We start from the raw sequence: 12,835 nt of genomic DNA, 5'->3' as shown, positions 1-12,835 counted from the left end.
GAGAGAGAGAGAGACTCTGTGGGAGCGCAGGAGGGTGGCAGGCCAAATAGCTCATGTTGTGGCGGGGTTGATTGCAAATCCATTCAGCTTCATTTGGCCTATAGATTTTTTTGATTATGTAATAAAAGCAAATGACTTTGCAAGGCACCTCATTCTCTTTGTCCTTCTTTTATGTCTCACTCTATCTCTCTTTTTTGTCCTCTCTTCTCTCACAGTCTCTCTATCAATCACTTAGTGTTTAGCTGATGGTGGGGAGAATGAGTAGGGGACTTGATGAGGCTCAGTTATGAAACAAACATGAGTCGTTGTTAACTGCAGCAGATTTTATGGTCTCTTATAACTGCTTCTATACCTCCCCACACAAACTTGACCCCTTCCCCCAACACAGTGAAACCAGATGCTCACTTAGAACTGATTTGTAAAATGAAACCTTCACTCATCTACCCCCACTTCTCACCTATCCATCCATCTATACATCCATCTCTCTCTCTCTCTCTCTCGCTCTCTCTCTCTCTTTCTCTATATCTCTCCCTCTCTCTCTCCCTCTCTCTCTCTCTCTCTCTCTCTCTCACACACACACACACACACCATCTCTGTTTCCCCTTTTTCACCTTGGCCCTTCTACCAACACTAAGCAAATTACTTTGGCCCGCATGCAATCTAAGAGCCGCAGTGAAAGAAGCAGGTCTGTGTATATAGCTCATGGAGGTGGTCGCTAGCAATATACCCTTAAAAAAGGAATGAGTGAGGGAGAGAGAGAGGAAGAAGATTGAGAGAGTGGCAGAGAGAGAGAGAGAGAGAGAGAGAGAGAGCAGGCAGCAGGGGAAGGATTGCACCCGGCCAGCCGGTAATTAAAGGGGAGCGATCAATTCGCACTGCTGACCGGCTCATGAGAAATCTATCGAGTGGCTGCAGTAAAGCGCTAATTTGGAGCCATTAGGGGCTGCCGAGTTTGCAAACAGGCCTGTAATGATGATGGCTAGCATGGTTAAAGGCCTGGCCTTTGTGCCGCTGTCAGCCTGGCCAGCACGAAGCGGTGGCAGCCGTGACGCTTGACAGCGAGACCGTGCCGAAGTGGGGGTGTGGGGTGTACAGTTGGGGTGGTTGGGGACGTTGGCTAAAATAACTGCCCCCTGCTTTCTAACGATTGCCACCACTCCTGGAGTCTGAGGAGACGCATCAATACTATTGGCTATCGGAGACGTCCGTCGGGAGATGACACCCAGAGTTGGCGGGTGGATGTCTCCCGTTAGACTGTTGCCCAGCCCTTAAGCTCCCTGGGCTGGTTCTTGAGCAGACACTGGCTGAGACATCAGAATCCACCCCCTTCTGTTGTGGCCAAAAATACAGACTGTCAGCCAGTGCAGGGATGCCAGGGGGCCGTTTCAAAAGCAACTGGCTTGTAGTTCAGCAAGCGGACTCCACTGTTTTTGGTCTTCCCTTGAAGCGGTTTCTCTAGCAGTCAAGCCCATTGCAGGAACAGGAGCACCTAGAAACTGACAGATGGAAAGCAAGCTCCCTGGAGTCAGTCTGTACGGTCATGCACACATATTTTGTCTTGGATGCCATTTTGTTGAAGTGACACAAAGCCAACATATGGAGCATTTTTTTGCAAAATTTTATCCTGTTTCTTTTTTTTATTATTTGTCTTTATTTTTGCAAGCTAGCCTCACCTCAAATCTGCAATATGTTTCTTCGAACAAAGGTGCACAATTAAAAATCTCAGGCTTGTTTTACACACACATGCTTTGGTTTCACTCACCCCACCCACAGTGACTGAGATTTGCTTTGGCCATACTCCATTTATTTAATGAGGACAGTGCATCCATGCCTCCACATTCTAGAAGCACAGCACAGTGGGCCTACTGCTGGGTTGCAGGTGCACCATAGGAAGTAGAACATTATTACCCTTTTAAATAGTGTAGTAGAATGTGGTGCCATTTTTTTGAGTGCGACCACAAAGGCCATGGTGACTCCAGTGGTCCTTTATCTCAGACGCCATCGTGCCAACCTTTGCCAATCACCCGGTCTTTTAAAAAGCGGTCACTTAGGCAAAACATTCTAATTGGCCTCCCCCAGCGAGAGCCTGTATGCATTCAGATGACAAAAGAGCAGTGTGACTCCTCTCCCTCTGTGCCACGCCACCCTGAACCACTGAAAGGTGAACAGTGGCTACCGTGGTGGCCATCAATGTACATCTAATTTGAAATCCATTTGGTTTGCCTTCAATGCGCTCGTCTGTTCTATCAGCTGTCACGTATTGCTGTCGGACAGGTGGCTGACGATGGGGGTTCTTCTATTCAAATCTATTCCAGATGTGAAAAAGCGGAGCAGACTCAGGACAGTTAATTAAGTGAGAATTGAATGAGTGCAGACGAGAAGAGGCCAATCAAATGAGATTTCTTTTTTTTTCTGAAGGATTAAATGGAACAGATAGCTCTGTTATCCTTCTATCTCACCCATTTTCTTCTTCAGTGTTTTCTTGTCAGGAGAGGGGGGAAAAAAAGTATGGCTCTATCAGATTCAGATTTGTGTGCGGGAAGAAAATTGTAATAGAGGGACGTTTTCTCACAATCTCTGCCTAGAAGACACTTTCATTGCGAACAGGTACAGGCGGGCCTTATTCAGGTATCTCTGGTTTGAACGCCCAGAAGTATGTCTTCAGCTGTGGTGTTGTTGTTTTTGTTGTTGATGCTGTTGTTGTTTTTGTTGTTGTTGATGTTGTTGTTGTTGCCGTTGTGTTGTTGTTGTTGTTGTTGTTGTTGTTGTTGTTGTTGTTTTTGTTTTCCTTTTCTCGCTCCGTTAGATGTCTATGAGCTTTGTCTAGACACAGTATTCAGTCAACACCCAGACCTTCCCCTGAACATGAGCTCAACATGGGAGGACAAGCCCGCACAAAGCTCCCCCCTCGCCCCACCCCGAAAAAGATTCCCCCAACCCATTGTGTCACTCCCCGTGCTGAGAATCCCTCCGTCATGTTCTGTTACCGGCGCCGTTTGCCATCTTTTTAAATGGCTTCTCCAATGGAAAACGGATGTGTGGAGATACAGATGAGAGCAATAGGATGCATAACCTTCCCCGTCTAACCCGCCCTCTTCTGTCATATCTGTCAAAAGAGTGTGGGGTTGTATAAGAGAGCTTTTGATATTCCCATTTTTGCTTCTTCTTTTGTCTTGCTAAGTGTTTTTCGATGTATTCGAAAAAAAGGAGATAAATAAGTTTCTCGTTATTACTATTATTTAAGTGAGATCAGCGTAACTGTGCCACTTGTTTTTATTATTTGTCATGAATGGCACAAATCTTTACAAGAAATGATCATTCTCTCTCACAGATGAAAACAAGTCCATTGCATTGTCAATGCTAATACATTCACCTATAAAAATGTGTCAGGATACAATGTGTTTTTTTTGTGATTTTACATTGGTGATAATATTCTCAACTTCAGAGGGACAGGGTCCATTGTTTACTTCCCTGTCAAAACAAGACTGAAAGGAGTACTATTTTTATCAATTCAAAAACAGAAACATAAATTGGATTGAATGCCATTCACAAGTCTATATGGTTTTGACAGTCAAACCTGGGGCTCCAATCTATTCTGAAACACGTTTCGAGCCAAGTGTCAGATTGGTGACATCTCTCATCACTGGGATGATAGATGATACAACCAGTCAAACATTGACTGTGAGCTATTTTTACCATGGGGAGAGACTCCTGGCCACCCACTTAAACAAATGGCCTCCCAGTGCCAGGAGACTGTCAGAAAATCCACTGAATGGCATTTGTAGCAGTAGTGGTGAAACTTTTTAGTTTGAAATGATTCTATTATAAATTGATGCTTGTCTTTAGGCTCTAAACTGTAGACTGATGACTATTGCATACTTTGTGGAGCATAAGACATCTTAAATTAGTCTACCAGCGTGTTGACAGAGATCGTTAATAAAACATTTGCTTGCTTTTATTGTTACTCTGGATTCAAAGAAAATCATCATTATGACATGAGTTCATTATTTCCATTCATGAGATGATATTTCTTGCCTCTTGTCTTTCCCCCATCTCTCTCTCTCTCTTTCTCTCTCTCTTTCTCTCTCTCCCTCTCCCTCTCTCCCGCTCGCTCTCTACATTTCCTTCCTCCACTACATCCTTCCCTTTTCTACCATCACTCTCTCACCGACATGCGAATGAATGCATGCCAGCTGTTTTCTGCCTTTGATTTTTCATCCGCCCCAGATATGCCCCTCTGAAGAGCATAGGAACCAATCAATAATTCACTGGCGTTTGAATCAAACCCGGAATGATCAGTGGCGGTGTGAAAAGGGGGGTAATCAGGCCCATTCTTGGCCTTGTGTATTCCTCTGCTTTTAACCACTCGTTCTGTCTCTGTGTCTGACTGCCGAGAAGATTGCCTTTCCACCCTGTCACTCTCCAGCTCACAGCCTGTGTTCCTCAGGCTCACAGACATGCGCGTGCACACGTGCAGACACACACACACCCCCCACACACACACACATTTACACGACGTGGGTGTATAACATCATTGCACATGATTGTACTTTTGCATTGCTTCTCAGAAAGACTTCTTTCTAAAGAACATTTATTTTCTTTGACACCTGTCAGTTACAGCACACACAGCTTCCTGTAATTGCTGTTATAGTGGCATACCATATGATCAGCGTATGTTTTAGTATTTGTTAGTGTTTGCACCCTTCAATGACAGTCATCTCTGCGTACGCTATATTCCATTTATAGGTTTTATTTCGACAACATGAAAAGGAGGAAAACAATTCTCCACATGTATGTAAATGCATGTATGTAGCTCCAGCTGCCAGGCATGAGGCGTCACTTTGCCATGTGTGTGTATTGGTTTGTAGTGCCTCCTGAGGACCCTGTTATCAATGGAGGACCAGTGGTGAGCCTGCGAGCTGGAGACCCTCTCAACCTGACCTGCCATGCTGATAACGCCAAACCAGCTGCCTCCATCATCTGGATACGCAATGGAGAGGTCCTCAATGGAGCCATGTACTCCAAGGTGAGCACTCTCACTCTCACTTCAGGCTCTGGAATAAACACGCGCCAGAATGAACTACTCAATATGTGGAGGAAGAAGTGAAATTCTAAAGGTTCGCTTAATGTCAGATAGAGATGTATCATCCAGAAATGTGTAAATATTTCAACACTGGGTGCTTTTGAATAAGCTTGAAGAGCCTTATCCAATTATAGGGCATCACAGATGGAAAGACATGCCTGTCATTTGTCTGATAGAAACTTGCTAATTAGCTGTTGAAAAAGGTCATCTCTGGGGTGAAAAATGTATAAGTAAAATATATAAGTAAGAAAGAAATGTTGTTATGAGATAAAATAAAATAACTCCTGATAAAATGAATGGGGACTATTTTTAACTGTCAGTTTTGTTGACAGGCCATACACTTGCAAGTGAAGATAACTGAGATAAGGACTAGTACACATTGTGTTTTATGGTAGAAAAGCTTTTTCCTCATCAGAAAAAAAGACATCACAAATCAAAGCTTTTCTGACAAAGCAAAACAACAAAAGATTGATTGAGTCAACCCAACATTTCAACAATGCAATCTCTGGTCAACAAGCTTTGAAAAGCCAAAGTTTGCAATCCCTTGTCATCCAGCAGAATTTTAATTCAGCTAGGAACATCTGCATATTTCACATGGTTTAGTTGAACTTGAGGTGGTGTGTGTGTGTGTGTGTGTGTGTGTGTGTGTGTGTGTGTGTGTGTGTGTGTGTGTAGCCTCAAAATCCATTGTGTGGCCTCTGAATGAAAAACGACACCGTTTTCTTATGCTTGGTAAGGTGATTTATGGCCTGTCACTCTGAGGGAAGTCAGCTGACTTAAACATTTTCTCCTTCCCCCTATCCCCCCGCAAAAAAAAGTTTGTTTTCCAATGACCACTTCAGAAGCCTCAGCCATCTGTGCAGCTGATTACAGCGACCATCTGCAAGCGTTCGCTCCCGTATTTAGCCTCCACTGATCGGAGTGAAATTCCTGGAAATCTGGGTCTTCACCACGAGATGTTTGTCCTCTTCACTCGGCGAAAACGCATGTCAGCGCATGCGGCCAGATGGGGAGAGGAGGAAATGGTGTGTGTGTGTGTGTGTGCACGTGTGTGTGTGTGTGTGTGTGTGTGTGTGTGTGTGTGCACGTGTGTGCACGTGTGTGTGTGTGTGTGTGCGTGCGTGTGTGTGCGTGTGTGTGTGTGCACGTGTGTGTGTGCATGTGTGTGTGTGTGTGTGTGTGTGTGTGTGTGTGTGTGTGTGTGTGTGTGTGTGTATGTGTGTGTGCGTGTGTGTGTGTGTGTGTGTGTGTGTGTGTGTGTGTGTGTGTGTGTGTGTGTGCACGTGTGTGTGTGTGTGTGTGTGTGTGTGCGTGTGTGTGTGTGTGTGTGTGTGCGTCTGTGCGTGTGTGTGTGTGTGTGTGTGTGTGTGTGTGTGTGCTGCGCCAGTTCTCTCTAGCCCCCCTGGCCCATGGAGGTCCAGCCTCTCATAAAGCTTCTCATTGAGTATTTTCCTCCACTGCAAGATATGCCGGCGCACCTGCTTGCTCAGTTTGAAAAGGGAAATAGATCGAGCCGAACTGAAGCCATGCGTTGAGTCCTTGTAATGGAAGCACACATTGTGTCTCTTGTTTGCCAAGGCTGTGTCTGTCTCATTGGGAATGTTATCTCGGTGATACTGCACTCGGCTCCATTGAGTGAAAAGGACAAGAAATTCGACCCCGCCACCCTACGCCATTCCCACGGCCGACCCTTTGTTTCTGTCACAGTCGATACACTTTAAGAGTCTGCTGTTCTCATGCCATCCCTGCTACTTGGTCCAGTGGCACCCCTTTGACCGCAGAATGTGAACTGTGTTGCTAGCGCTGCACCTGAATGTCTCAACATGTAATCAAAAGGGTGATTGGAATTTCCATATAAATGGAAGCTCTTAGGGGTAACACCCTCTCTTGTGTTCTGTGTCATTCCATTATTGGCGTTTCTTCATCAGCAGGGAGAGGGTATTGATTGGCCCCCAGAGACAGCAGAGGAGATTTGAATATGCTACTTATTTGTAGCACTGGGGGAGGAAGCAAGAGGCGGTGTGTGTCTGTGTGTGTGTGTGTGTGGTGTGGAGGAGGAGGAGGAGGACATCCTACTTCCTGTCTCGGCCATGATGTCGGTGTGCAGATGCACGGACAAATGAAGCTAGTGCGGCCACCCTCATATCACCACTCATACCATTAAAAGGCACTGTGCTCAATTAAGAGACAATCGTTCTGCCAGAATGATAGGGGCACAGAGGAGAGGAAATAAAAAGGCATAATCAGCCTTCCTCGCTCAATCCCTTAACCTGCGCTGGGTAATCAGAACAAATGAGAGCTGACGCGGTGGCGCTCTCCGAGCAGGGGAGCGAGTGCCTCTTTCTCTCGCCGAACTGCTCTCTTTTACTCGGATTTAGAAGGGAAAAAGTGCCCCTTATTAAACCCACAGAGTGCCATTCTTCGGCATCGTTCACATAGAGATTTCTTAAGTGATCAATTAGCAGAGAGCCCTTCTCGAATAAGTTATGCATCGGTGATTGTGCGCCATTTATAGCGGATGAGATAGATGGGCTGCGACACGTTCGGATGATTGCACTAAAGTCGAAACAGAAGTGAGGAAGTTGGGAGACAGCTGTTGCCTCCATACAAACGCCAGTGATGAACCCAGCGATGTTTTCTTTTTTTGCTAACATGTGAGTGGGGACATATGGACTATTACTCCAGGGTAGATCTGTTGGTTACACAATACGCAATAATTACATTAAAAGGCACATTTCAGATCCACTCAGCGCGTGTGCAAGTAGGCGGGAGTGTGCTGAAATGACCCTCTCGGAAACAAAAATCTGGAGAGCCACACTCTTATGAAGATGAACACATAATGGGACTAGATGGAGCATTTAGTTTTCAAATATCTCCTGTGGGGTTTCTTGGCTCTATAAATTGTTTCCATTGACAAAATAGTATGTGAAGTAAGTTTTCCAACCAGCATTTACAACCATCCCCCCTACGTCATACAGTTCAGGTGGTATGCCATGTATACATGCTTTAAATCAAGTCAGACAAGCCATGTCTAACAGTCAGAATGGTCTGTGCCTCTTTCAATATATCCAAACGGCTGGGCTTTTGAGAGCAGAGTTCCTTATCGTTCTCCGGTAGATACGTTTCTATTCATTTTGCCTCTTTCCCTCAGCCCCCTTCAAGGTTCAGAGATGTCTCTTTATCTGTCTTTTCCATTATTTCTTTTCACTAACCTTCATCTCAGCAAAGTTTCCTGTCTGCTAAATAGTCATCACCACATGAGACAGTGGTAGAAAACACACCAAAGTCGACAACTTCCACAAGACTTATTCCCTATGAAATATACCTGCCATATGCAGCTGACAGGTAAACTATATAAAAGTTGAATGAATTCTTCTTTTGAATAATAATTTAGTGTGTAATTTTACATCAATTATTAACTGGTCTTTCATTTTTTAGCAAAATCTTTTTTTATCCTACTTTTCTCTCATTCTCTTACCTTTTCATGCCATGCAAATTAACCTCACAGGCTTTTCCCAAAGAAATTAAGAGTGTCAGTGGAGGTGGTGTGTGAGGAGTGAAGAATTAAAGGGTCCTTTTAATTAATTGTACAGTGAAATGGTGAAATTAATCTGAATTGGATGTGCTAGAATCAGATAGGTTAATCGCCGAATGCCACTTTAACCCCATCTGTGTGGTCCAAGCAAAGTTAAAACAAAGTTAATTCATCTTGTTCTTTGAAAAAATTAATACCCAGTAATGTGCCTCACAAAATCTGGTGCTTTTGTAATCTGTAATTAAATAAACCTTCTGTAAATGGCTATTTTTATGTCACCTTGAGTGACTCTCACATGTTTGGACAGATCAAAAGCTTGTTAGATTAGCAAAAATTGTAATGCTGCTCAGTTGATGTCCCTTGAGGTCTCATAGGGCAATCAAGATGGCCAGGAAGTAGCTTAGCTTCACAAAAACACACCTCCCTGTCCCTTTTTCCATTATGAAGAAATCATCTTACAGCAGTTGCCTATCACGCAATAAGCACTAGATACAGACATATGGTTGTTATTACATCTCCAGATGCTACAAATTGCAATTTTCTAAGCATCAAGATGCAGTCTGTGATTCCAATTCCATTAATTGCTCCTCACAGTCCTCTGTCCGTGCAATGATTGTGCTGAACAAAATCCAGTCACAAGAAATGAGGGGAAAAAATCAATAATGGCTTGGACCAAGCCATAAACAATTACAGCCAATCAACACTGTAGAGTATGGAAGGGATTCCATCATCAATTTCATATTCTCAAATAAACAACCTTCTGCGAAACCAAATCATGCACTGGGTCTTTAAACATAAATGTTACTGCGTGCGAAATTTGGTTTTCTAGTAACTTTATAACCTATCTGATTTGTTTTGCAGCATTTTACATTGTTTGCTTGGCCAGAGAAATCTGAGCAATCAAAGACCTGTTATAAATTTATCCTGGACTCCGGGCTGTTGTTATTATGTTAATGCATTCAGTGGCCAGACTAGGAATTATACTGGTCCACTATTCTATGGGACCATAATCATTTAGAACAGGTGTTAGCAATAGACAAGTTAAAATTCACCTCACATAATTGGCTCTGTTATTACATTGTAAGTACACATTTATTAACATGTATAATGCAGAACAGCAGTGTCATTACAATATAGTGCACAGTTGTAATGAAATTATTCAGTTTAGTTTTTTGCTTGGACATGGGTCATAAAAAAAGTAAAAGGTATACCTTGTTTAGTACAACTAAGCATTCAGAATCATGATTTTGAAAAACAGTAAAATCAAGATTTTATAAGGTCCTATACCATCATGGTTCTGATATCCCTGGATCACAGACATTTTCCTCTGTATGTGGTGAAAGCAGCCTCACTTTCAACAATTTCTCTAAAATATAGAGTAAAATTATAATAGGAAGCAAAACCATTTCATTTTCATATAACGATAAATGTTTATAGGATATTTCTAATTCTTGTAATGACCCATGTAGAGGTCTGTGAGCAAAGGAAGTGAAACTATTCCGGGTTAATTGTTAGCATTCAACGTTTTGATCTTTAGTGTTAGTGTTTGCCCAATTCCTTTTTACCAAATTCCTTTTCATTTTCTTAAGATGTTGAGTAAGTGTTCTGGCCTTCCTTTCTTCTTACCCTCCTGTATTTCTTGTCTCTGATTTGTAATTTTTTAATTGGCATTCTTGCAAAGCCTAGAAAACCTCATTACACTGAGATAGTAGACCTGACACCAGAAGTGTCATGCACTTGGGTTGCAGGCAGCTAAAGGACTGCAAGCAATGGAAGTGATGTTGATGGATAGATGTCATGAGAGCCGTAAGAAAAACTGATCATTTGACATGGCTGCCTTGATCATGCTTAAGCTTCTCTTACATCAATTACTGGATTTATGATAATAAACTCACTAAGAAATACTGTAGATGAATTAATAACAGAAAGGCAGTGGAATTACTTACAGTAAGTTTGTGTTTTGTTTGTGTTTACAAAACAGTCAAAATTTGACATGAGATTGGTTTACAAGCATCATTCAGCCTGTTACCATCCTCAACACACACATTTATTTCTATATGAACAACAACAAAGTAATGCAACAGGCTTATTGTTATTGATTTCTTAGTGTTAACTAAGCAGCAATACAAGCAGTATTGATGCACTGTCTTACCAGTGGCTCCAGAGCACCCTATCTGCATATTCCCTCTTTCTGCCTGCCTGACTGTTCCCACCCACACTGAAGAGGTAAGCATTCTTCTGACACGCTCAAGCCAGAGATATGAAGAATTATCCACTCACAATTCAGAGCTATTTTAAGACGCACGGATGAGTGTTGAGTCCCTGCGCCGTTTCGGGGGCCTGTTGGAGATTAATGACTTCAGACAGGTCGGGAGAAATGAGAGAAACAATCCTGATTGTGTCAGAAAGGATATTACATTGACACATCCCAGAGCTGACAGTTAATATGTTCTGCTTTAGAGGTGAGCGCCAAGGCGTCATGCGCAACCTCTCTGCCCTGATCTGACCATCTCATCATCATGCAGGCGAGGAGCAGGAGCAGGAGGAGGAGGAGGAGGAGGCCATTGTTTCCACCCACCTTTTCATCTCACATTTTGGGAGTACTGCATGTCACAGATGTATGACAAAGAGGATTTACACACAATTAGTTGATTTGCATGAAAGCGCATTTGGAAGGGAAGGAGAAATACAGTGTTGAAGGTTGTGGTTTGCAGCAACGGTGTGCTAACATTTATTGACACAGCTCTGACTCTGAGCCAGTGGAATGAACAGTGTGGAGCAGTTTTAATCCACAGAGCCTTCAATTCTGACCAGACATAATGACACAATCAGTGACAAATTAATACATGGCCTCCTCCACATAGATCCTTCACGTAGCATAGTATATACATAAATGTTCCTCCTTTGAAATCAAAAAGAACAGTGAAATATGAGTGCTTAATTACTGCTATTAGCAATCGTGCTGTCAATAGCATGTTCTTTGACAAGCACAGTTATTATTACCCGGTCATTACCGCAGCTCAAAATACCACATTGTCATCTTCATTGAGCTATGGAGGTGACTGTAATGTAGAAGCTGAAGGTGAACTGTGAGCTGCAGGTCGCCGGGGCAACCTCAACTTCCCTCCTGAATAGCTCAAAACTTTGAACTGTAAGACAAGAAAGACAAGGGGCTAATGTTAAAATGTCAGTGTTATATATTTCTCCCAGCCCTATTTGACAATAGACTGCTAATGCACATTCTACAAGATCTCAAAAGTCATGTCCACTTCAAATTTCAAATGGCATGAGAAAAAAACAATGTGAGAAATAGATGTTTTGAATTTTGCTATCGTGTGGAACTCAACGAAGCATGTTTTTTTAGCCTTGGGGACAGGAATCGTAATGGGGCTTCGAGTGAGGCATATGAATGTTGTCAAGCTAAATTGAAGCCAATATGTGTGTTTGGCCCTGATTTTACACCGCAGCTTGTTGAAAGTCAAGGAGGAAATCTTGTTTTGACTTATTTATTTATTTTCCAACCGTTTTCCACTCAGTTACGGCATCACTTGGTGTCTGTGTGTGTATGTGTGTGTGTGTGTGTGAGTGTGTGTGTGAGTGTGTGTGTGTGTGTGTGTGGAGTATCTCCCCTGGCTCGGTGGTAGGCCTCAGCGAGAGCTCTGTTGGCTTGGCCAATTTGTTCTGCTGGGTGAGTTCGTTCTGACGTGGCGGGAGTGGCGGTTAGCATCCTCCCCGAGTCGTCCCGGCAGCGGAGCCGGCAGATTCTGTTGAGCGCTTCCAGATGGCGCTCACCAGAGCTCAACTCAACCAGCACTCTTCCCCCCAATACCTCCCCCACACCCCCACCAAAAAAAAAAAAAAAAAAAAAAAAATTGAGCACGGCAGAAATAAAAGACAGAAAAAAGAAGATTGATTTCCTTTGTGGTGTATGACAAACCATGCACCAGAGCACAGCTCTTGAGATTTACAGAGGGGGCTCGAAAAACAACCTCTCACTATTTTTTTTTCTTCTTCTTCTCCTTCTCCTCCTCTCCGGATCAATCAGCTCGTACAGCAACAGACAGTGGCGGAGCAGGGTTTTTATTTGTTGGTGAAGTCTCCTGGGCATCTCATTTGAGAAAGCAACATTTCAAATGTGGCCCCAATGAGCTCCTTAGGAGCAATGGAGTCTGTGCTTTGCCCTAGAACCCCAGTCCTCATGCCTGGATGAAACTTAA

At 43.3% G+C, this 12,835-nt stretch overlaps 1 protein-coding gene across 4 annotated transcripts in view; it reads left to right on the top strand.

The window, feature by feature from the left end:
* The window catches only part of kirrel3b (kirre like nephrin family adhesion molecule 3b), a 178,987-nt gene that overhangs the window by 132,251 nt on the left and 33,901 nt on the right, over nucleotides 1–12,835 (top strand). For all 4 annotated transcript variants that reach the window (XM_048263862.1, XM_048263860.1, XM_048263861.1 and 1 more), the window contains exon 4: nucleotides 4,869–5,026. In XM_048263862.1, coding sequence (XP_048119819.1) covers nucleotides 4,869–5,026 — 158 coding nt within the window. The remainder of the gene's footprint in view (nucleotides 1–4,868; nucleotides 5,027–12,835) is intronic.

The sequence above is a fragment of the Alosa alosa genome, chromosome 15 (genome assembly GCF_017589495.1).
Source record: "Alosa alosa isolate M-15738 ecotype Scorff River chromosome 15, AALO_Geno_1.1, whole genome shotgun sequence".
NCBI lineage: Eukaryota > Metazoa > Chordata > Actinopteri > Clupeiformes > Clupeidae > Alosa > Alosa alosa.
Note: the sequence above shows the minus strand (reverse complement) of the source record. Positions and strands in the feature narration are given on the sequence as shown.